This window comes from Camellia sinensis, chromosome 7 (assembly GCF_055761805.1).
Source record: "Camellia sinensis isolate YWXY chromosome 7, ASM5576180v1, whole genome shotgun sequence".
Classification (NCBI taxonomy): domain Eukaryota; kingdom Viridiplantae; phylum Streptophyta; class Magnoliopsida; order Ericales; family Theaceae; genus Camellia; species Camellia sinensis.
In genome coordinates, this window is record NC_138967.1 from 13,092,181 (window position 1) to 13,118,132 (window position 25,952).

At 35.6% G+C, this 25,952-nt stretch overlaps 2 protein-coding genes and 1 pseudogene across 3 annotated transcripts; all 3 read right to left on the minus strand.

Annotated features, from left to right (window-relative positions):
- Positions 1-643: 643 nt before the first annotated feature.
- On the minus strand, positions 644-7,166 carry LOC114273209 (uncharacterized protein At5g19025). 2 transcript variants are annotated; one of them, XM_028214984.2, is made up of 2 exons: positions 6,190-7,166; positions 644-934 (listed from the first exon to the last, which is right to left on the minus strand). In XM_028214984.2, exons 1-2 carry the CDS (start codon positions 6,951-6,953, stop codon positions 898-900), a joined length of 801 nt encoding a protein of 266 aa, XP_028070785.1. In that variant the 5' UTR covers positions 6,954-7,166; the 3' UTR covers positions 644-897. The 2 variants fall into 2 exon arrangements, with proteins under 2 accessions (XP_028070785.1, XP_028070789.1); XM_028214988.2 differs by having other exon boundaries at positions 6,144-7,133.
- Positions 7,167-12,359: 5,193 nt separating this feature from the next.
- On the minus strand, positions 12,360-24,100 carry LOC114273197 (Serinc-domain containing serine and sphingolipid biosynthesis protein). The gene is made up of 6 exons (XM_028214975.2): positions 23,806-24,100; positions 21,930-22,166; positions 21,242-21,353; positions 20,983-21,157; positions 13,264-13,501; positions 12,360-13,048 (listed from the first exon to the last, which is right to left on the minus strand). Exons 1-6 carry the CDS (start codon positions 23,978-23,980, stop codon positions 12,753-12,755), a joined length of 1,233 nt encoding a protein of 410 aa, XP_028070776.2. The 5' UTR covers positions 23,981-24,100; the 3' UTR covers positions 12,360-12,752.
- LOC145794961 (pyrophosphate--fructose 6-phosphate 1-phosphotransferase subunit beta pseudogene) lies at positions 16,675-17,785 on the minus strand (annotated as a pseudogene).
- Positions 24,101-25,952: the final 1,852 nt, after the last annotated feature.

Sequence of the window (25,952 nt, forward strand, 5' to 3'; positions counted from 1 at the left end):
TATTTTTCATGATCCCTATCATTATTGTAATTTTTTTTCCAATTTTTTTTTTCTTTTAAGCACACTTTCTGCAAAAAAAATAAAATAAATAATAAATAAATAAAAATTGCATTTGATCGTGACCAACAGGTGTGAATGGTTTTGTTTCATTGAGGTAAAGGTGAAGTGGTGGGTAAAATGGCAGTGGTGGGGGCAACAACAACCGTGGGCATGATGGTGGCACTATGGTTGTAGTGGTGACCACGGTGGCTGCAGCAGCAGTTGTCATAGTTGCAGTGTTGACGGTTGCGTGGTGGTAGTGGGAGATGATGGTTGTCTTGTTTAGGAAAACGTTTTTTACTTCGTAAAAAACATTCTGTCAAAGTTTACTCCTTTTTCATGACAACTGAAAATATTTTCAGCATTAGAATTTAGTCCCATACACCAAACAAATAACTGCCATTAAACAAGAAATTCTGTATTTGAGATCTGTGGGAAGAATATGATTCAAAGTTCAAACCATAAAATGTAATATATACGATGGTAGCACCTAAAAATATATAGAGGAAAAAAATATATGGGCACCGGTGGCGTTATTCCAGTGCAGACTCGGATTAGATCAAGCCTGGGTGCGTATGAAGCTAAAATTTATAACAACATCCAATTTGCTAATTCATATATTTATTTGCAACTAGTCTGGTATATCCTCCCAGAAAAGAGAGAGAATGTCCGATAATGATAAAATGTGATACAAGGACAGTTGTTTTAGACAAAGTTCAAGGATCTAAACTGGTATCTGTAAGATCAAAAGAATTGTTCTGATTAAGATTATAAGTTTTCCAGAAGAAAGAACGTCATGAAATTGAAAGGTAAATGAGACAGTAAAAGGAGAAACATATGTATGAGATCCCCAACAATTCAGCGATGATCACCTCCCCCATGTGGAGCCAGACCCCTGTAGATAAGAACACAATTGAAATGTTACAATCATGCAATGAAAATAAAAGAATTTGATAATATTAATGTTACTTGCTAATAGGATAAATTCATCCATGTACTATGCACAGAATATAATCCCAAGAAAGCATATTGACAGCGCAAATGGACACCAAGGTCTTTAGGAAACAATTTACGCACCAAACACTGTTTGATTGCTTATATAACTTAAAAGCTAATTCACATATTGGTAAGGTCCACACAAGCATTTGTTAGAATACACAACCAAAATATTGGTCAGGTAAGATTCTCCAGGAAGACTGTACTATGTTACATGGACTCAGGTACAAGTGTTGGGTGCCAGGTGTCGGGTGTGGGTGAGGGTGCGGGTGTGTATCTAAAGGTCATGCTCATCAAATTTTAAATTTAAAAGTACACAGACTTGGCAAAAAATAGTCATATTTGTATTATTTTAATCTATTATTTGAGCTAAAATAGTGTGATTTGTATCATACAATGTCAAAAAGACTTGTAGCAATTATATAACAATATGTACATATAATAATAGTTTTAAATAAAAATATATGAGAAATATTCGACACATATCACATACCCTTATCTAAGTATCATGTGTCTAACGCAGGTATTTTATTTATTTTGAAAAGTCCGTGTAACATAGACCATGTATAGTCAATGGCAGGCATGAGGGGTATTTTTCACTAGCAAACCCAACAAACGTATCAGAATAATGTCCAATATAATTCAAGGAATCGAATAGAATTAAGCCACAACAAGGGTCCTAAATGGGAGAAGTTCCCTTGTTCCATAAAACTCTTTCACACACACACACACACACACATGTAATGCCAAAACTCATTTTCCTTTTCATTTCATTTTTAGTTGATAATTTTATATACTAAACTACTCTAAACCGGGAAACAATGCATTGAAAGAAATGGTCATTGTCAACAGATAAGCAAAATCATTAAACTACATGATGCCTATAGATTTCAAAAGACAATTGTTGTACAATAACTAAGCAGATTGTGAACATGGCAACAAAATGTTTAACATCTTAAGGGTAGTTCTAGTAACATGGCCTAATAATCACAGGTATTACCAATAGGATGTCATGGTCCGTCGAAACTCACTATTAGCAACTCTGCCAGTATATAACACAATCAATCAATATTGCACAAAAACAGCATGAACCAACCTCCTCAATTATTTAGCCAATAAAATCTGGCCAGATGTTGAATTTTCACTTGATCATTTACGGGTGAATAATGAATCCACAAGTCGCCTCATTAATTTGATTCAGTGAGATTTTACCAATTAACCCAAATGCATCATGTTTTCCATAGTCACCATTTGCAAAAAGCTAAATAAAATAAAATAATTGCCACAGTAAACCCCAGTCCCAACCTGTTTGTCCTAATCTGCTAAGGTTGGGCCACAAATCCTTTAGATTTGTGGACGAGGAACAAATTTGTGGCCAACCTGCAAAATGCAATTCGAGTGATGGTTTTTCATACATTTCATGGTTTTTCATTGGAGTTATGGCTAAGTTAGGTAGGGATGCATACATATGATCAACTATATCTTCCATTCAATGTGAATCTGGAAACGACCAGAGATTAACCAAAATTCTATAAAGATAAAGGCAAGAGGACTCCAAAACATAACCAATCTAAAGCAAGAGGGGTTGCCAACTACTAGGTTAGGAAGGATCACTGCTGAGTGTGATGCTTCTTTTCACTTTATGCATTGCATATAAATTTTCAAACAACCAGTTTCACACTATTTTACAGAATCGGCAATCTCATGTTCACGCTCCCACTCCATGGTTTGGGCACCTAGGCCCCAACAGCTTTAACTCATCACTCTAAAGAACCATTGCAGTGCATTTGATCGAATGTACTGCCTAATGGCTGACATATTCTGATACCCAACAGGGTTCACACAATAATAGACCATGCACTATTTTCCTTGGCAACCCATGTATAGAAAAAATTACTCACGCATGTCTTCCAAGAAAAACACCTTCAAAATTAAAGTGAGCATTGGCTCGTAAATAAATAAAAAGTAAAAAAACAACCCAAGCCACAAGTGCATTTACAAGAATATGAAAGCTCACCAACTTACCAAAACATGAGGAAAATATTGGAGAAAATGACACTGATAACTTGATAGAGATTTACTCTCTCTCTCTCTCTCTCTCTCTCTCTCTCTCTCTCTCTCTCCATGAACCTCTTTTTTCTGTCACTTTCTTCCCCCTTATCAACTTTTCCAAACTCACCCCATCCCCACCATCAGGCTCTCTGTCAGCCACTCACATCTCTCTCTCTCTCTCTCAAATCCTATCACCGCACAACATCCATAGCCACTGCAACATAATTCCAACCACCTGATGGCTCCCTCTCAGCCATAGCCATTAATCCCAGCCACCATCACAGCCATCCAAACCCCCATTCCAGTTCCACCACCATCCATAACAACCATTACCACCACTCAACCACTCCAACTCTCTCTCCTCTATTCCAGAACCAATACACAACAACACCATCTTCACACAAACATACTATTCCCTCAACAAAGCCAGTTTTGGCAACAATTGAAAAGTGAAGAATAGAGCAAGGGGTAAGATGATGAAAGAGAGAGAGAGAGAGAGAGAGAGAGAGAGAGGGGGGGGAGGGAGGGAGGAGAAGACAGTGGTGGTGATCAAGAATTGACTGATGTCGGACCACTACAAGACCAAAGGGTCTGACAACTTTGATTCTAGGAAAAGGTGATGAACAACGTTGATTCCAATCACTAAAGGATTGTTTGGGATGATCTAAATAAGTGCACTTTTTGACTTTTATGAAATATGGGTTGGGTTTAAAGTGATGTGGTAGAGAGGTGATGTGACTTAAATAAGATGATGTGACTTAAATAGGATAGTAACTTTTTTGGCTTTTTAATTTTTTTAGGTTATGACAAACAAGACCTAAGGGTGTGCTTAGATTCTAGGTTCGGGTAAAGATTTGGAAAGAGAAAGGAAAAGGTGAGATAAAGCCCGTCCTTTAAAGCAATAACTACGATACCTTATTGTCTAATTGATGGTTATAAAAATTGGTCAATCCATTATATCATGTCATTGAGTTCAAGGCATCCTAAGCTCCCCTGCTAAGGAACCAATACAATAATTGGATGGTAACTCATAACCATATCAGCTATAAAGCATCCCCAATCCTAAGCTCCACTACTAAGGAACCAATACAACAATTAGACTGTAACTCATAGCTATATTAGCTATTAAAGCATCTCCAAACCCTCACCTTTAAATTTAATGAAAAAGTGTTAAAAAATCATCTCCTATGAAGCAGCGATACTTCAAAATAAGTGTCGTATCCGTGTCAAACATATCGACACTTCAGGGGCACGTGGACATTTTGGGGATATGTATGGGATACACCACATGACGTGTCTCATTATTTAATTAATTTATTTTTAGGGAACACACAGAGAATACACTAGAGACATGCTAAGTTGTCTTTTCTCCCATTTTATTTAGTGCTTTTGATGAGTATTGAATTTTTTTTTTTCCTTATATTTAAATGCTTAATAGATCATCCATAAATATATATATATATATATATAAACTGTAAGTGTTAACTTAAAAGTGTTTTTTTTTTTATAAAAAAATAAAATAAAATTAGAGTTAATTTTGTTAATATTAATTGTTTGTGGATTTAATATTAATCTAAATAGCAAATAAAAATATATAAAGACATATTTTATTGTCATATTCCCACTGCGTCTGTATCCCCATTTTTTTGAAATCACCGTGTCCGGTGTCCGCATTTGTGTCCGTGTCCACTTCTATGTCTGCATCCACATCCGTATCCGTATCCGTATCCGTATCCGTACTTCTTAGATCATCTCCAATCATTTCATCAAATGTTCATCAAATCAAGGGAGAGCTATTTTTTTCCATCTAATTCAGAAACTCATCAAATTTGAATTTGACGAAAATTTAAAAAGATGAAGCATTGAAGGTGATATTTTTTCATCAAATTTGATGAAAAGGAAACTTTGAGAGAAAAGTTGAATTTTTAAAAATATTTTCATACAAATTGATGAAGGAGTAGGTCATATCAAATCAAACTTTTTACTTAAAATTTAGAATCAAATTAGATGAAAAAATTGGTGAAGAGTTGGAGATACTTTTCTCCTTGTTTTAACCTATGCTTCCAATCAAAGACCAAGAAAATTGATTCTTGTTTTATAATAGCAACAACTATCTTCACATCTCTAGAAGGAGTCGTCTAAATATTTTGCCTATTTGTACAAAATCTCATACAATATTTTTTTATAAGAAACAAAAAAATCATTGTATAAATAAACAAAGGACAAAGTATCCTTCAAACATAGCGAACCTACAGAAACCACCTTGCAGTGCGACTGATAAAATGCAACCCCACAGATCACAAACACTTCATTCATCCCAAACCAAGCATGGTTAAAGGGACACATAAATACCTTTTTCAACTTTGGGAATGTTATGCCTACTCTTGGCTATCTCAATCAACAACTTCCATTTTCACAACTCAGATAACTGATTACTGTTCGGACGGACCTACCATACTCTGACAGAAGTCTGATATCCTTATTGTGACGAACAATGTAGTGTATTGTATATCCATGATTTAAATCTTGTCACAACATCATAAGGGAAAATAGAGAGAGGGCAGGGGGAGAAGAAAAAAAAAGGAAGCTTTTGCTACCCACGACGGACTACTTAGTCAGTGCCTAGTTGCCAAGAGAGCAGGCAAGTATCCGTGAAAGGTTTCCTAGATCAGTCAATAATGCGCAGTTTTTGGACAATCACACCCAATTAAATTAAGATCTGATTCTAGGATTGATCATTATAACAACCAATTAAACAGACCAGAAAAACACTATAAACAACCATGTGGTTGCATCAACTCAAACTGCCATAACCGTAAACATTAAACCCCTAAAATTACAATAAATTCACTCCATCTCAACTATATACAAAACCCAGATTCAATTATCCAGCAGTAATCCTACCAACAAAACCAAACATGCATTCCAAGTAAAGTATTTCCAGCTCTCATCCTTCCTGGGTCAATAATTTAAGCAGAATAGGTAGAAAACTAGCCTAAAACAAGTTAAATTAAAGACATGAAATCAATATATTTAATCAAATCAATTCAACATACATGCAAACATCCACAATTTCCCATATTCAATCAAAATTGAACTCACTTCTTGTGCCGACGCCCCCGTTTCGCCCCCCACCCCTCGAGCTTCGCAATTGGGCATCCACACGGGGCCCGAAACAGCAGCACCGCCCGCCCATTCGGCGGCGCCATCTTCCTCAGCTCAGCCCTCAAGCACTCATAATCAGGGTTCCCTTCACTGCCTCCTTTCCACGGCAGCTCATCGATCTCTCTCACTGCCGTCGCAGCCGATCTCAAACACTCCTCGGTCTGCAGCTGCAAATCGAATTCCATCGCCTTCTTCAACGCTTTACACCTAGGGTTCTCGCACTTCCTCGATCTGTACCCACAACAGATCTCGAAGAAAACAAAGACGAGAATGAAAAAGAGCAAAAACCCAATTAGGTAAATCACCGGAGAGTCGCCGAGGAGGAGGAGGAGGGTGGTGGTGGAGGAGTGAGAGAGAGGAGGGAGGAGGAGAGAGAGGGACTGGAAGATGTAGGAGAAGTAGGAGGTGATGAGAAAAGTTCCGGAGAAGAGGACGAGGATGAGGATGAGAATGTCGAGGGTTGCTGATGGAGAGTGTTTGCAGAGGAGAGAGGAGCAATGGTTGGTGGAGGAAGAGGAGGAGGGGGAGGAGTTAGGGTTAGGGTTTGAATGGTGGTGGGAGGGTTTTTTGTTGTGGTGGTGGTGGTGGTGGAGGGTGGTGTTGATGGTGGTGGGCTTAGAGAGAGAAAGTGAAGAGGAAGAGGAGGAGAGAGAGGAGGAGGGGGCCATGGTGAGAAAGGAGGAGAGGAGGTGATGGCGCATGTTAGTGGGCCTTGATTTGGAGGAGGAAGAGAAAAAAAGGTTGAGGTGTTGTGTGCTTCAGGTGCTATGTGGCTCTTTGACAAGGAAAAAGAGGGATGGGGATGGGATGCGCGTGTTAGCCGGCCAAGCAATGGTGGCGGCGCACGTTAGTGGGACATTTTCTTCTCACTTGAGTGTTAAACAAACCAAATTATTCATGCTTGACTCCACTCTAGTTAAAAACTGATTTGATATTTAATTGTTAGGTAAATAAATTAAATTTAAATTTAATTTTAAGTTCGGTATGTTTTTAAATTAAATTTAAATAATTTATTACTTAACTCAATAAATTTACATATATTATAAAAAAGTTAAATTATTCATTAAAAAATTATTTAAAATTAATTTATTATATAAATAAATTAAATTTAAACATAATTTTAAATTTATTAAGTTATCCAATCAAATTTGAAGTTGATTCACTGGACTGGTCTTTACCTCTATTTCTCACTCTATCTTAATGAAAAAGATAATTTTAGAGAGAAAACAAAAATAAAATAAAATAAAAAGCATAAAATATATGGACGGATTTCTTTATTCTTTATTCCATTTTTTTAATATTTTGTTTGAAATTCAAGGAAAGTGTATAAAGATTTATTCACTTGAGAATTTCACATGTTTTGATTTGTAATTTGATAATTATTCGGCAGTTTTAGAACATTAATCAATTTAACTTATTTAGCACAATAGATAATATATATATATATGAAAAATGTCTCGTAACTCAAATTTTGTGACTCAAAAATGGCTCAAATGGCCAAAACGACGTCGTTTTGGCCATTTGAGCCACTTTTGAGCCACAAAATTTGAGTTACGTGGCATTGTCGTATATATATATATATATATAAAGTTTAGAGTAATGATCCATCCCCCCTTTTTTCCCCCACCCCCTTTGACCCCCTCTCTCTCTCATTGGTCACCTTTGCTTTTTCTTTTTCTTTTTCTTTTTTTTCCTGCTCCACCAATCACCCCCTGCCACGTGGCAAAGGGGGGTGAGGGGGTGACCCCCAAAAGGGGGTCCCAAGCATTATTCTAAAGTTTATTTGTTCTCAATTTTTTCACTAAACTTTTAATTTTTTTTAATAAAAATATATATAACTTATTTAACACATGTCAAACAACCTTTAATAAGTTAATGAGGAACTCTAAATTAATAAAAAAAATTTATGTACTCGATTTAACTTGAAATAAGAGATAATTTAGGATTTTTGCAGACAGATAGCTAAAAATCAAAACTTATTTTGGATCACATCACTTTTTTATTTTTTTTACATATATTTTTCAAAAAAAATGAAAAGGTTAACTTTTAACCAATTCCTTAAAACAATCCTTAAGTTCTATTCCTTTCTTTTCATACCGTCTTAATAATTACCAGCATGGAAAATTTATCCATAAATCCTACTTTGTGGAAAGTTGAACCATTTAGTCCTAAGAGTTTTCTTATGCACCATTTAGTCCCTTTTGTTTAGTAATGTTTGTTGAGTTGATTTTGAGTCTTTTAGAATATACATTAATACCCTTTGTGTGATTCGTTATTCCTAAATGGGGGATTCAGTGTGTTGGATGGGGATTTGGTAGGTGAGTCGTGGTGTTGGAGAATTTATATGTTTCCTGAAAATGTTTTCGACTGATTCACTATTACAACACCCAAACAACTATTTTCACATCCCCACCCATATAATTCCATGTACACGCCATTAACGCCAAATATAAAACATCAACGATTAAATCCCACGCACGTTGACCGGTACGTTCCACAATACTCATTTTGAACATATTAACTGACTTACCATGTACATTATTGTCTGCAAATACACATACACTTGACCAATTTCAATGTTACTCAGTTAAAATTTCACAACACAGCCTTCAACACATTTCAAAACACCACTTTACATGTGTTAATCATTCCCAATATCGTACCAATAACGTTTACACAAAACTCTTAGCAGTCTACACACACAAACACATCAATAATTTTCAACACCAACATCAAACTTCCACATGTATCCCTTTCCCAAGCATACACAGTAACATCATACTCATTACTGTAAACCCTGCCTCCGTTTCGACATACAGTTCCAAACAACAACACATCACCCCCAACCATTTTTGTTACTATCAATCAAACAAGTTTGCAAATCAAAACATAAATATAACACAGCACATACCTCCATTTCGCATTGTCATGCTTAGACGTCTATAGAATTAACGCCTCCAACTATCGACGTTTAATCCATAATACATCTTCACGCATACAACTACGATGTCAATGTCAACAATCCCTCTGCGCTTTTGTCACGACCCAAACCCGCCCCTATGGGTTTAGCACCGTAACCGGCCAGTAATCCGAAATTACCAAAGGCCTGCTTAACAGTAAAACAGGAATACAGAGTACAGGGGCTAGCGAAAGCCAATACAATAAATAAACAATGTCCAATGAGCCTTTCTTCTCATACTTTGAATGGAGCTTATAAAAATGTTGAATTTAGGCAAATCCCTTTTCTTTTTCCCTTTTTTTTTTTTTTGTTTCTTTTTCTTTTTTCCACTAATCGTGCACAAAAGTGTGTTTTCTTCATAATTGACTTTGGTTTGGAAAGTAAGAAAAAAGTTAATTTTTTAACCTTTTTTTTTTTAAATATATATATATATGTAAAATATAATATAACTTAAATAAATTAATAAAGTAATAAATTATTATTTTTTTATTGTCAAAATATATCATTTTTTTTTTTATCAAAGAAAAATGATGTTCTGAAATATCAGCACGGCATCCGTGGGCCCAGGTCGTGGGATAACGGATTGTCAACCTCATTTAACCCTACTTCTGGGAGAGACCTATTATCAAGACACCAGAACTCAACCACACGCCACAAACAAGTCTAAGATTCATTCGGAGTACAAAGTCTAAGTATTAGTGAAACTCAACTACACACTCCTAAAACTTGATCAGAGTACAAAATAAGATCTCGACAAAGAAGCACTAAAATCATTCAATATTTCACTCCCTTTAAAAATTAAACCTGAATCACGCTTGTAATGAATGATACATACCTTCTCAATTGAACCATCAGCCCAGTGGTTGTCAGAATATACCTTCGTTTACTTCTTCCTCTTGTCAATCATCAATTTGGCAATTCTATCATTCCTCGTAGTCAGAATCAAAATTCAAAACGGTTGATTGCACTGGATAAGTACACGTTTATTCTAGAAACAAAAAAAAGCCATCATACCGCTTGTGATTAACCTTCGCAGAGCCTAAAACGACGGTGGTAGTTAAAATAAGAAAAAAAAAATTTAAATTAAAAAATTAATAAAATAAAATAATATATTTAAATTATAATTATTTTTTTTATAAAAATTAAAAAAATTCAATCCAAACGAAATTTTAACTCAAACAACTTCTCAAATGAATCTTTAACAAGTAATATTATGTGGTTGTTTAGAATATATTATATAAGTGTATTTTTTGATTTTTTAAAAAATAAAGAAAAAAGATTTATTTTTAAATAATTTTTTAACTTTTTATGAAAAGATGTGTAATAAAATATTGTAGTAAAATCAAAATGACTATTTCACCTTTTTGACTTTTTAACTTTTTAGATAGTTGAATTTAAAAGGCAAAATAATAATTTTGCTCTAGTGACTTCCCCCACAAGCTACCCTTAAATAGTATAAGATTTTTAACTTTTTAATTTTTTGTCTTTATTAGTTTATCCCAAACATTTAGGAGTGTTTTGAGAAGTTGGTAAAAAGTTAATTTTTTGACTTTTTAATTTTTTTTGTGACTTTTTTGGCAAAAAAAATTAGTTTTTTTGGTGACTTTTTTGGAAAAACTTGGTTTTTACCGAGGTCCCAAATTGCTCCTTAAAATTTTACTAATAATTTTTCTACAATATTTATGTCCGAATACTAGCTTATTTGGTTTTGTTTTTAGAAAATTCTACTATTTTATTTTCTGTATATATATTTTTTATTTTTAATGATTTTTTTAATATTTTAAACAATTTTTTTAATTTTTAGACACACTTAACATAAATACACTTAAAAAGTAAAATATTTGTAAAAAAAAATCTTTAAAAATTCTCTAAATACCAAAAATACAACAACAACAAAAAAAAAACCATAATTCAGTACATTTCTTTATATTTTTGTGTATTTATTAATTTTTTAAAATATTTTTCACAAATATTTTACTATTTAAATACATCTAAGTAAAGTACAGTAAAAAAATTGTTTAAAATTTTAAAAATATTCACTAAAAAAAAACTCGAAAACAAAAAACTCAATTTTTAAAAAACTGAATTCAGAAAATTAAAACCAAACACATTAATTGAAGGTTTAAATATTTTATTTTTTCAACTAATCACATTTGGCCATTTATATTTTTCATAAGATTGTTAATACGTGTAGAATTACTTTAAAATATTAAAGCAAAATCTTATTTTGTTAGGCTTTTAAAAATTCTTAATATTTAACAATAAACATATTTTCAAACTTTTTTTTAAAATTGGTTTGGGTATGTCTTATTTTTAAATTTTTTAATTTATTAAAAAAATAAAAAAAAATGATATGACCTAAATAAATCAATAAATTTTATTTTATTTTATTTTATTTTATTTTGTGTTAAAAAAACAAGCCTAAACCTTGACAATAAACTAAATACATTAATAATTGCGTGGTCTCTGCTCATGATGAGTCCTAGCATGTTGTTTTCAAGTTACGGTATTACCAAAATTTAACCCAATAGTTTATTACTATCTCTTACAGTGCAATTCATAAATAACATTTTATTAAATCTTTTGTGAAAAATATAAAAATGGCATTCATACTATTACAATAAGATAATCAAATTATAATATTTTAACACTTGTGGTGTGTTAAAATTTAATTTTTACATTGCCATTTTAACATCAACTAAGAAATACTTTAATTAATTCAAAATATTTTTCAAGAGACAAGACCTTTCTAGAAGCCCATAAAGTACCAAAATTCTTGAAGTTTATCACAAGTTAACCAGGTTCCTTTCATTATACACAATCTTTACCATATTGCTTAACTTGTGCTTAGGAAATACTCAGATAAACCTTAGAGCCAAGCAATTATTCAGTGTCACTAGTGACATTAACGTGACAATACCACAAACACATTTCTACTTTTGATTTATGTGCCAAACACATCTCCACTCTTTGATTATGTGAGTTCCACCAAAATCACAGATATTAAAGGTGAATCCCATGATGAAAGGCCCATAAAAAAAATGGGCATAAATAGATACCTTCCCTTTTCCAATTTTATGTAGTGCACATTGTCCAAAAAATAAAAAATCAGTTGTAAATAACAGAGAAAATACAAGAACCAAACAACTTGGAATAATTTTTTTGTAGCAGATGCTATTTTATATTCACATCACACCTGACTCATCCACAGAAGGAACCTCTTTTACAAACCAGCTTAATTGCTTCTCACACCATTACTGAAAGATAGAATATTCACACAAGCAAAGATGAGAAGTTCTTACATAACTCAATTTGGTGAAAGACCAAATACTAATAGCTTTTGAAACTACAAGATGTATTATAATCAAGTAATGCTAATAAGAACTCAAACACAGAAAAATATTTAGAAAAATAATATATGATCCAAATTAATTCCAAGTGAGTTGAATTTGGACCATATGCTATTTTTCTTGATATTTTTCTGTGTCTGAGTTCTTGACTTCTAGCATTATTGATGATAATAATCAGTGGTACAGAAAATTCAATTGAACTCACGGTCCGATAAGATCAGAGGAGCTATGAGGGTCCAGACATAGAGCACGGCGGTGACCCACTCGGATACGATACGAACCCAAACCGATGTCCAGCCAACATCGATCAGTTCTGAGCTCTCGTTAGAGCTGGTCCATCCGGAAAGAAGCATGGCTGAATACATGCTAGCCAGAGCAAATATCAAATGGAAGAATGTATATGAGTAACTAACTGGCCGCGACTCTGTCTCATCAGTCTTCTCTTTCCCTTCTTCCACTTCTGAATCAAGAAGGGGTTTCTTCCCACCTGAAGGTGAAGTTTATATTTAGAAACTTATTTCACGCTGTTAGCTTATGTTTTTAGAATCTGTTTTCTAAACTTTTTTTTTTCCATATGGTTTCTCTTCTTTTTTTTTAGTGAAAATAAACACCAGAAAGATATTTTCACCTTAGAAGGAGAAAAATTATATGAAAATGATGAACCTATAACAGACTACTAAGGTTTCTAGGTATTTCAAGTACCTGACTTGGGTGAAGAAGGTGGGGATAGAAAGGTTGTCGAAGATCCTGCACGAACTGCAGAGTAAAGAACTGAGAGAACTGTTGTCAGCATCCCGAGAAGAAGCGTACTTGTGGTTACTGCTGATTTGTTGTGGAGACCGTTGCACACATAATCTCGAGGTTCAGAAGAGAGACCCGTATAACACACATAAGCACAATAAACGGATATAACAGACGCAGGCAAGAGGCTTCCATTCACCTGTTTACAATCATCATCGTAACCCATGTGTAAGTTACAAATTCGAGTTCTATTTCTCAAAAATCAAGGGAAGGGCTTCTCTTTGTTATGAGCTTCTTAAATTTGTCAAATCACCAATTACTTTGCAGCACATCAAAAGCTATGACCATCTTTTAAAAAATGAGCGCTTTAGGAACTAACTGATTTTGTGTTCATGGTTAAAAAAAAAAAGGAAACCAGTGCCAGTTATACATGGTGACATGATGGTAGAGGTGCTTAAAGAAACCCAAAAAGACTTGTACGAGAGAATGCTCAATCTGTTAAGCAGAATCAGCAAACAAAATGAAAATAATAGGTACATACAAGGTCCTAACTGGGATTTATCAGCCAGGAGAGTAGCTTCTCAAAAATTCCACAAACATCGATCGTTACATCACAAACCCATATAATTAAAAAAGTGGCCGTTAATACCAAGAATGTATGAAATTGCATACTGAATATTTTCAGGTAGGGCAATCAATTAGAAATCTACACAAACAAAAGAATCCAAAAATAGTTATAAGCATTAAAAAAGCTATGAAACCCCATTGCATAAGTTCTTTGACAACCCATAATGCGAGCATCGGCACCCACGGGGGCCCAATCCCACCTCTCAAACTTCCTTACTCTTCTTACAGATCAACCACAATCCTTTCCAAGAAAGGAAGTGTACATTCTGCCTGTTTGATTCATATAAACTATCAATGTCTTTCTAAGTCGTCACTTGTCAGAACATATTCCAATCCTCACCTCACATGCAAAGGTAAAAGTAAAACAAAACATGCACCCGCACACCAAAAGAAAAAAGGGGGATAAATACTTAAGACATTACAGAGATCAGATTGTAATCTTATTAGAAAATATTTTGAGTAAACTGTAACAGAGGTTTCCAGTTTTGCAGCAGAGCACCAATTAAATGATATTCCAATAAGTATGGGTACTTCGAAAAACATGCCGTACCCATACCGGCTACTTACCGGCGTATGGTACCTCGTATGGTACTTCTGCACACGAAACATGTACTCAATTTTTTTCTTCTTAATTTTTGGCATACCTAGACGTACCTAGTATATACCTAAACCGTACCGTACCTCAATTAAAACAATATTTTCTTCTACTACAGAGATAAAACTCCTTTCACTAGACTCTTTTTTATTTTTAGTTTTATGCTTGGCATGATTTTAAAATTAAACTATGGTTTGTAAGTTATTTAATATATGTTGAAATATATGTATTATTGATTGCTTTGTTGATGTTTTACAAGATTGATATATTACAATTCCTATACAATCTATATATAGAAGAAAATGTGGTAGTAGGTGTAGTGGAGGTGATAGTGGGTTAGGTGAAGTGGAGTGTGTGGTGAAGTGGAGGTAGGTGAAGTGGAGTGTGTAGTGGAGTAGGTGAAGGTAAAGATGTAGTGGAGGTGATAGTGGGTTAGGTGAAGTGGAGTGTGTAGTGGAGTAGGTGAAGGTAAAGATGGGAAATTCTAACAGCCCCCCGCAAACTCAAGGAGGAGAGAAACTAACCAACTTGAGTTTGGAGAGAGTAACAAAACAAGAAAATACATAAAAATAAAAAAGGATAGGAGACACTGTATGGTCGTGTCAGACCGTTGGTGAAGACACTGTATGGGGTGTCATAACGTTGTAGAGGACACTGTATGGTGGTGTCAGACCGATGTAGAAGACAGTTTATGGGGTCATGTCGGACCGTTGTAGAAGACAGTTTATGGGGTCATGTCGGACCGTTTGTAGAAGACAGTTTATGGGGTCATGTCGGACCGTTGTAGAAGACAGTTTATGGGGTCATGTCGGACCGTTGTAGAAGACAGTTTATGGGGTCATGTCGGACCGTTTGTAGAAGACAGTTTATGGGGTCATGTCGGACCGTTGGAGAAGACAATGTTGTGACAGTTTACGGAGTCTTGCTGGACCCTTGTAGAAACTAACCGGAATCAATGTCGGGACAGTTTACAGAGTCTTGTCGGACCCTTGTAGAAACTAACCGGAATCTATGTCGGGACAGTTTACAGAGTCTTGTCGGACCCATAAAGTAGCTAACCGGAATCAATGTCGGGACAGTTTATAGAGTCTTGTCGGACCCATAAAGGAGCTAACCGGAATCAATGTCGGGACAGTTTACAGAGTCTTGTCGGACCCATAAAGGAGCTAACCGGAATCAATGTCGGGACAGTTTATAGGGTCATGTCGGACCGCTGTAAAAGTGGCACCCTCAAAAGGTGTGCCCAATTTTTTTTTTTTTTTTTTTTTTTTTCAAAAGGCGTGCCATCAAAAGGCGTGCCCACTTTATCAAAAGATGTGCCATGAAAAGGCGTGCCAGTTTGTCGGGCGGCAAGAGGCGCGCGATGCGCGTGGCTGGCCCTGGCTATTTAAAACAAGGTTGAGGCGAAGGCTGTGCATACGAGTCTGAAACCTCTGAACGCTCGGAGAGCTTGTCTCTGCAAATCTTGAAACACCCGGAAACCAACCCTTCTCTGAAACACTTAGCAACTCAAAAAACATGGCCTCTTCTTCCCGTCCAGTTACCCAGAACCTGCTCACGCTCTTTCCAGAACTGAACGAGCCCACAAGAGAAATAACTGGTGCGGTGGCCAGTGAACCGCAACCAAACACCTCTGGTTTTGCTCCATTGAACTTTCCGATGCGGTCGGTGGAGCAAAAAATGGCGATGCAAACTGATATTGAGGCTAATCAGTATACGCTGAAGTCATGCGTGGAAACCATGACGGCGGTCACAAATTTGTCGAACCGGCTGCAGAGTAGGACAAATGAGGTGCAGCATTTACACTCCCAGCTGGCTCTGCTCCAACGCATGTATAAGGATGCGCGAGCAGAGATAAGCGTGCTAAGGACAGAAAACAAGGAGCTGAAGCGGAAGGCCACCGTGATGTTCCGATTTGGAGGACCGCCATATGCGGCAGTGGAGGAGCAGGGAGTAAATGTGCTCGGTGGCGTGGGAAATCCGGAGGCAACACCGGCAAGGGCCGTCCAGGACGGAGGCAAGAAGAAGAGACCGGCGGCAGAGTAGGTCGGTGGGTGGCGGCCTGTAGAAAAGAAAACAAATCTGTTGTTGTTGTGATGGTGATCTTGTGTGGTCTTTTTTTTTTTTTTTTTTTTTTTTTTTTGTGTGTGTTTGTGTTTGTGGTTGTGGTGGAAAATGTGAACCGGGGTAAATTCCTGAGATGAATAAAATATGATTTGTTGTGCAAATTGGTAAAGGTTTTTTTTTTTTTTTTTTTTTTTTTGTGAAATATAAAAAAATAATAATAATAAGATAATGGAAAAAGAAAGATAGAAAAAATAAAATAAATAAAATAAAATAAAAGTAGGGATATGAGAAATATATTATAAAAAATATATATAGAGATATATCTTAAAATAAAAGAAAAGTGTAAAATAAAAGAAGAGTGGTGTTTGGTCAGATATGGGGGTGAGCAAAGAGAATAAAAAAAGAAAGGTTTATATAATATGAGCAAACAGCTTTTGCAGGTGCATCCATTAGTGGTGTCTCCCAAGCCATCATGATAGCCTTGCTATTGGAGTCCATGAGCTTATCCTCACTAAAATAATTCTATCTGCCAAGTAGTCACCATCAGTTGTCTTTGGACATCCAATAACCCGAGTTTTCATATTTTTATTCCTAAAGTTTGCAGCAAGGAGGCAAGCATTTGTGGTTGAGTCATCTCCACCGATGACAACAAACCCATCCTAATCAAGCTTCAATGCTGTTTCTTGAGCTTGCTGAAACTGCTCTGGAGTTTCAATCTTGCCTCTGCCACTGCAGATCATATCAAAGCCGCCCTGATTTCTGTACGGGTAAATGAACTCTGGAGTCAACACCACATATTTGCACTTCATGATTCCAGCTGGTCCACCCCTGAAGCCGTACACCGTGCTTCCTTTGCAACGATCCTGAGGGAAACTCGGACGATTCGCCTGGCACCAACATTGCCGATGGCTGCCCAAATAGGCCAGGAAAGAGCTTCGCGATCTCATCTGGATTGCCGGCGGCGGAGCTAGGGGGGCCATGGACGACCTTGAAGGAACTTTTGAGAACAGAAGGTAGAGGAAGAGAGTGATCGAGACGGCTGTTCTGGCAACGCGAGGAAGGAGTGGGTGCCGACGAAGCCGGCGGCGCCTGTGACGAGGATGGAGAAGCCGGTCTGTTTGAGATTTGATTATGTAACAGGTTAGGGTCCGGCGGGCGGTGAAGGCAAGGTTGCCGCCCGCCGGAAGGTGAAGCTCACCAAGAGCTAACCTATTGCTCTGATACCATGTTGAAATATATGTATTATTGATTGCTTTGTTGATGTTTTACAAGATTGATATATTACAATTCCTATACAATCTATATATAGAAGAAAATGTGGTAGTAGGTGTAGTGGAGGTGATAGTGGGTTAGGTGAAGTGGAGTGTGTGGTGAAGTGGAGGTAGGTGAAGTGGAGTGTGTAGTGGAGTAGGTGAAGGTAAAGATGTAGTGGAGGTGATAGTGGGTTAGGTGAAGTGGAGTGTGTAGTGGAGTAGGTGAAGGTAAAGATGGGAAATTCTAACAATATATTAACATTTAATTTTGATTTATACCTTTACTTTTAGCATTATATATTAATTATAGGTTGGATCTTAACAAATTAAACAATTTAATTAATTTTTGCATTACTCAAAATTAAAAATAAATATTTTTTTACAAGCCGTACCTGTACTCTACTTTTTTTGAATTTTACCGTATGAACGTACCCGTATCGTACCAATACAAGTACTCATACTCGTACCCGTACTTCATAGGATAAGATATCCTTATTTGTGAAATCAGTTCCACACCATACTTTCTGTGTTCTTGTTTTAAAGTATAAAAATAAAACATTTCCATGACACATAAGACATCAAGATAGTTTTTTTTTTTTTTTTTGGATCAACAACAAAGGACTTCATTGATAAATTAAAAAAGTAAGCGAGGATAAAGCATCCTCTTACAAAACCCTAACAAGAAACTCTTAAGCAAAAACCTACATATCACACACTGCCAACCAATCTCTAGCTAACAAAAAAAAGTTTAAATAAAGGATTCCTTGAAACCCAAAAAGAAGTTAAATGGCAAACACTATCCCACAAAGAGTCCATCTCCCGGAACTTATCTTCAAACACCCTCGAGTTTCTTCCCATCCATAGAACCCAAAAAGTTGCAAAGACCGCACAAGACCATAGCATTTTGGCTCTGTTTGATCCTCCAAAAGAGCGAAAGTCAACTTAGAGCATATGCGCACTCCCTTTAGAAGCTACCCACATAACATTCCCCAACAAAAACAATTTGTGCCATAAATTCAAAGCAATTGGGCAATGCAGAAATAAATGATTCACGAATTCCCCATTCTTACAACACAGAATGCACCACTGAGGATTTAGAAAGCAATTAGGCCTCCTTTTCTGCAATGTATCATTTGTCAAAATGCCTCCATGAACCAAGGCCCACATGAACACTTTCATCTTAAGAGGAACACAACCCTTCCAAATTCTTTTATAAAAAGAAAACTGAGGAACATGAGGAATATCGATGATTTTATCAAAAAAAGGCTTACAAGAAAAAATCCCAAATGAATGAAGAGCTCAAACCCTCTTATCCTCCAAAAGAGGAGCCAAAGAGAAATTATCGATTATGGACAACAAAGATGCCAACTGTGAAGTCTCCTTATCATTAAGATTCCTAGAAAAATCAAAATTCTAGGAAATTGGAGCTAAAAGTGAACAGGCCATGGAAGCAATAGAAGAATTATGAGATCGAGTCACTCTATAGAGATGTGAAAAATCAAAAGCAAAAGAAGATTGACCCATCCAAATCCAAACATCCTCCCAAAAACGAACAAGTTTCCCATTGCCCACCCTTACAGAAAGATGACAAGACCAACATGTGTAGATATGAGAAATTAATTTCCAAGGAGCACGACAATTACCCCTCAAAACCACCCATGAATCCCTACCATTGTTTTAAGTCCCATACTTGCTTCTAATAACTGAATGCCATAGTGAATCACTCTCAAGTGGAAATCTCCATAACCATTTACCAAGAAGGGCCATGTTCCTAGTCAAAATATTACCAATGGCCAGACTCCCCTTTTCCTTAGGCAACGAAACTAAGGCCTCGTTTGGGAACAGACTAATTTAGTAACTTTTTGGCTATTTGGCTAAAATAAGAGCTAAAAAAAAACTAATATGCTTGGGATGACTTTTTGATTTTTTACGAAAAGATGTGCAAAAAGTAGAGAGAAAAGAGAATCTTTGACTTTTTGGCATGGGTTGTTGGCTTTTTGACCTTTTTAGTAACTTTTTGACTTTTTGGCTAAATGGGAGGGTTCCCAAACGAGGCCTAAATCTCAATTCACCAGGTGATCCTAAAATCCCTCATCAACTTTTCTAATGCCCTTACCACCTTAACCGGTATCTTGAATAAAGATAAGAAATAAATAAAAATACCACTCAAAACCGTCTAAACCAAAATGTATCTACCCCCGCGTGACAATAAAGCCTTACTCCACCCTTCCAACCTCTTACCAATCTTCTCCACAACAGGATTTCAAAAAGCTTCACTTCTAGGATTACCCCCCAATGGAAGACTTAAATATTTAAACAGAAGTACCTCTATACCACATCCTAAAAGTGATGCCCTATTCTGAAGCAGGTCTTGCTACATATTAATGGCCACCACGCTACTTTTCTCCAAATTAACCTTAAGCCCTGAGATTATCCCAAAAAGTCTCAAAATAGAATAAGACATCAAGATACTAATTAGAGACGAAACATTTGTCAAGGCAAAGCTGGTAACACAAAGGAGAAAGACTATGATAACTCATTCCCTTAGTGATTAAATTACACAGTTCCTATAATTAAGTCCTCATAAAATCTAAAAAACGTGTGACATTTGGGATGCATGAACAACCCATGAGCCTCATGCCAACGCATTGGGATACTAAGCATAGTACACATACCTAAAGAATGATTGTCATCCCATTCACTGTCGTCTTTTAAGTTTTTTGTGCTTCCTTCTTGTCTGACTTGCTATTCATTTCAAAAGTTTATTCAGTTCAGTCATACGGCTCATACCATATCCCTTGGTTTAATTTTTTTTTTTTTTTGGATAAGTATAGCCCTTGGTTTAATCCAACCAAGATCCCTTTAATTCAAAAGAGGAAATTAACAAAAGCAACCCCCCACCAAAAACTAAACATGGTTATGCATCATAGAATTGTTATCAATATTTCGGTCATTTTTCCTTAAGTTTGAGTGGTTGGTTCCTTCAACGGCAACAAGGCAACAAGGCAACAGGATAGTAGAAGACAAACATAATATACACGAAGACATAAAGATCAAAAGCACTAGTTAAATAATGGTTTACAATAATGTCAAGAAATGAAAGCATTGGACCACCAACGAAACAGATGTTTCCATTACCTGTGGATGCAACGCAATAACAGCAAATGCAAACGCAAGAATCATGGTCATGACAAGAAAGAAGACGTTGAGACCACAGTCTTGGCCAGAAGGATCGAACCAAATAAACAGAATTCCTGATAACGTAAATGCTATAATATAGCAAACAACTGATATAGCAAGTAAAGCATAATACCTGAAAGCAAACAAAAGACGGTTATAATAAGTCAAACAAAATCTAGGATAGGGATATTGGTGACATATAACTACTACAACCAACCATTTCTGCTCATTTTTAGCGACCCAAGCATCGTTCCACGAGTGTGTGGCATCTAATAATATGATCACTTGGACCAATAGAAATAAACCCGCTCCAAACTTTGATAGAATGCCTGCAAATAGGGTGATTTTGTAACAACCAATTATGAATTAGTCTTCTGGAAAACAAGTACAATTTTTTACAGTTTCAAATAGAGTTGGAGGAGATGGGTGGGATAGTAAAAAATGAAAATGAGGACAGGACATCATGTGAAAAAGTGAGAGCCAACTGTAGCCACTGATTAAACTATACTTATGGTGAATTATAAGACTTCTAAGATGCCCCAAGCATGTTGCACAAACCATAAGAGGCTACTCCATTCTAGACAGAAATTCCTCCTATGCACAATGACAATCACAACATTGGGTCTCATTTTCCCAATAATCCAATTATCCAATTCTTCCAAAGGGCAATTCCGAATAATAACATGGGAACACTTTTTTTTGTTACTTTGCTAATGCTACATGTGACATACATATATCAAAGATAGTGTCAAAAATGCTCCAACTATCAAGCTTGGAACCAACACAAAAAAAAACAAAAACAAAAACAAAAACAAAAACAAAAACAAAAACAAAAAACAAAAAACAAAAAACCAAAACAATTAAATGCTCCAAAACAAAATGCCATATATGGAGGTAAAGCTGACCATAAATTGTTATGACTTCATTTGGCATGAAAAACATGAGGACGGCGAGCAAAGCCCAAATCACAAGCTTAGCAGTCCATCCACCATGGTGCCAGGAATCACGTCTGTCATTTTGATCCTTCACGCCTATCATCACAAGGGCAAGTATTGCAAAAAACAAAAAATTCCCCAAGCTGACACGAAGAACTGCTTGTATCTGATACCATTCCTTTGATGCAGTTTCGGAAGTGCTTATCCCTGTAAATCAAAACCAAACAAGTTCTTATCTCTAAGCTAGTAGTCATATCTTATTAAATCTAGACAATGTAGTGAATTTTTATTTTTATTTTATGATGTGTAACAAAGTGGACAATTAGATATCTGAAACCTAGAAAAAATTCAAATACAATAAAAACTTATGAAGTGATACAAAAAACGAGATGAGTTAAGTGTCAATAATTTTAAAAGCAGTACTCTTAATTATTTCTTGAAAGACAAATTACACATTTTTGAAACATTTTCCTTTTTGGATCAATAAGGATTTATAAGAGACATCATATATGCGGGTGTATTATTATAATTTTTTTCACTTCTCCCCTTCTTTGTTTCCATATACTCTACTTTGACTGCACATCAACTTTCTTAAGAAAAAAAAAAAAAAAAAGGCTACAAAGGTATCCTGAGACATGTCTAAACATGTGACAAGCATGTCTGTGGAGTGCCCTCAATGTGTCCTGTCAAAAAAGATTCAAAAATTGACACATGGACACGCGTGTCTATGACTTTCAATGTTTAATACATGTTGGATATAGACACATCACCCATTTTGAAGTATTTGTGCATCCTTGGCATTAGAAATTCGAGGACCATGGCCCAGTTTTAACATCCAACCGATAGCGAGCCTTCTCTCTCTCTCTCTCTCTCTCTCTATATATATATATATACACACACACACAAATATAATAGAAATTTGGGGTTTTGATAATTTGTTGACACCCTAATCAATGTTGAGATTTATTATTTATTATTTTTTATTTTTTACGGTTTAAAATTTTGGATATTTAATTTAGGGTTTGAATGGTATGAAATTAGATTTTGAAATAGGGTCACACCGTTGGGGCTTAGTTTTGTTAAATTGTATCTGTGGACTGAACTATTGAGTTTGATGATTTGGGTCTATGTTGTATCAAATTGTGTGTTTATTTTGCCTAATTGTGGTTTCACTTCCATTATCACTTCAAAATATTATACTTTCTTTGATTGTCAATTCGTGGAAAAAATTGGCATATGGTCCTAGGTTTTTCCCACACTAGACAAAAATCAGCTATGTTCTTAATAAAACAAACAGTACAAGCATTGAAGGATAACTTAAACCTTTGGCCCCTGTTTGATTAGCAAGATTAATAGTGAGGGGATTAACAATCCATGAGATTAATGTAAGATTGATTATCCAGTTGGATTAGTGAGATACATATTTCCCTCTGGTCCACGTTTGTTTTGCAATAAATATGGAAATATATAATCACAATTATATGTAAGTTTTGCCGTATTAGGATTAAAAAAATCCGTCAATTTGTTAGATAGAATGATCACTGAAATTTAATCCGAATAATAAAATTTGCAACCAAACAAAAGAATATGAGTCCGGAGATAAATAATCCCAATCCTATGCTATAATTTGCCCAATCAAACAGCCCTTGAATTCTAAGCACTCACAGGGAATACATACACATGAATTGACCAAATGTGAAAAAAAAGATTTAATTTTTCCCCTTGGACAAGAGCCCAAATGATAAAAATACTACTAAATTACAATAAACAGAAGAAACCCAGATCAGAAAACTTATGGCAATCAATCAAATCACACAAGCAATTGAGAAAATGTGAAGAAACTGACATGGGATTTTCTCCAATAGAGGAGCTCCAACTTCTCTGAGGATCCATGAAACGATTAAGGAGAGGCCGAAGACGCCGCAATAAGCGATTCGAGCTGATCGTTTGGAGAGCCCAGAGGCCACCGATGAACAAAGACCGCACGTCAGAGACGCACAGCAAGAACACAAGCACGACATCTCTCTCTGTCTCTCTCTCTCTCTCTAAACTGAAGAACAGAACGAGGTTACTGATGATGATGACAAGAGGAATTGTTGCGTCCTTGTTTGGGTTAATCTAGAAGAAGACTAGAGCCAGTTGATACGTCGTCGTCTACCAAACAATGCCATTTAAATTTTTTATTTTTTATTTTTTATTTTTTTTGTAAATTATACAAATAGCCCATGGAAAATTTTTGAAAAATTCAAATACATACTCCGTGCACGGGTCGGGTTTGACCTTTACTCCCAACCTAACCAAACATGATCTGATTACAATTTTGCAAACCGATCTCAATCGTTTGAAATTTTGAAATCAACTACTCATGTTAATTGACCCTCCGTTTGAAAAGTGGATTGACTTTTTAATTTTTTAATTTTTTGAATTATTTTAACTTGGGCTAAAAAATTTGATTTGGAGAGGATTTTTTGACTTTTTAGCTTTTTTGACTTTTTTTATGAGAGAATAGTGTAATGATTATGGGTTGGATGTGATATTTTATTTGTTGTACCTAAAATAACCTATTTTGTCTTTTGTGACTATTTAACCACAAACTAACTTGCCAAACAACACCTGAGTTGACGGATGAGTTCAGGCCAGTTTCCGAATTGGTGAAACTCAAGGATTTAACATATATATATATAGGCATAATTTTTTTTTAGAGGGTATATACGCTCAGAAATTAAAAATAAAAATTACATATCATATCTGAAGCAAGATCTCAAAAGGAAATCACCAATTGAGATATTAGATTTTGATGAAACCTTCGTTGATATCATTGTTGTCATTATATTGCTTTGTAAAGGAAGATCGGTCCATACTCTTTCACCGTCATTGTTAAGAGTTGGATTCACTTGAATGCAAATGAGTATGGCCAGTTAAGGCGTAAGGGTGAGACAAATGAGATGGAGAAAGGAAGGGAGGGGTGAGAGAAGTCAGAGGGTTGATTGAAGGTAGACAGAGATAGAGAAGGGTTAAAGGTAGGGGTGAGCAGCGAATATATTGATCTGTCAAAACCGATCGAACTAAACCGATCCGCCGCATTTTGGACGGATGCGTGATGACGAGCGGACGGTTGCGGATTGATTTTCTCCAATCCGCCAATTTGGTAGACGAATGGCGGATTTGAGATTCCTTTGGCCGCAACCAAACCGCTAAACCACGAGTATCCTTAATAATTTATAAGACTTTGTGTTTTCAATTTGTTTAAATATTTTGTTTGTGTTTTCAATTGAAAAGGAGTTTAAATATTTTGTTGAAAACAAATTTTCAACTTGAATATATTTTTTGAATTGAAAAAAATAAACGTATTATTTATTTATATTTTTTGGTTTTTAAATCTAACTCTAAAGTAATAAATAGAAAATATGATATATGCTGGTTGGTTTTTGTTTTCAAAAACATATATAAATGTAACAACAGAGATATACAATCTCTACTACTGCTCTGTTCATGGTTTTGGTGGTTTGAATTGTTTTTATATTTTAAGAACCACATATTGTAATACTTTATGTGGATAAGGCATGTTGTGATTGTAATATGTGGATAAGGCATGCAGTGATTGTGATATTCTAAATTTTCAAACTTTCTTTCTTTGGATGAGACATGTAGTAATTGTAATACTTTTTTAAGTCATTGACTGTAATACTTTTTTTTTTTTTTGAGAAAGTGCACAAGTTGAACTATGTTGAAAATTTATAAAATTTCAAACTGCCAAACCGATTCGCATCCATCCGCCAAACCGCCAATCCGCTCAATCCACATCCGCCGGATTGGCGGACGGATGCGGATTGATTTTCTCCAATCTGCCAATCTGGCAGACAGATGGCAGATTGGAGGTTCCGTGGCCGCAACCGACCCGCGCCCACCCCTAGTAAAAGGCGAGAGATAAGAGAAACAAAGTTTTTTATTTTTATTTTTTATGAAAGAAACGAAGAGTTGAGAGTTGTAAAG

Coding starts and splice junctions, on each gene's coding strand:
- LOC114273197 (XM_028214975.2), bottom strand. CDS start 23,980: ATGTCGTGCTTGTGTTCTTGCTGTGCGTCTCTGACGTGCGGTCTTTGT. Junction 21,158..21,241: donor GCTAAAAATGAGCAGAAATG/GTTGGTTGTAGT, acceptor GTTTGCTTTCAG/GTATTATGCTTTACTTGCTA. Junction 13,049..13,263: donor ACCTTCTTCACCCAAGTCAG/GTACTTGAAATA, acceptor CTTCACCTTCAG/GTGGGAAGAAACCCCTTCTT.
- LOC114273209 (XM_028214984.2), bottom strand. CDS start 6,953: ATGCGCCATCACCTCCTCTCCTCCTTTCTCACCATGGCCCCCTCCTCC. Junction 935..6,189: donor CGGGGGCGTCGGCACAAGAA/GTGAGTTCAATT, acceptor TCTTATCTACAG/GGGTCTGGCTCCACATGGGG.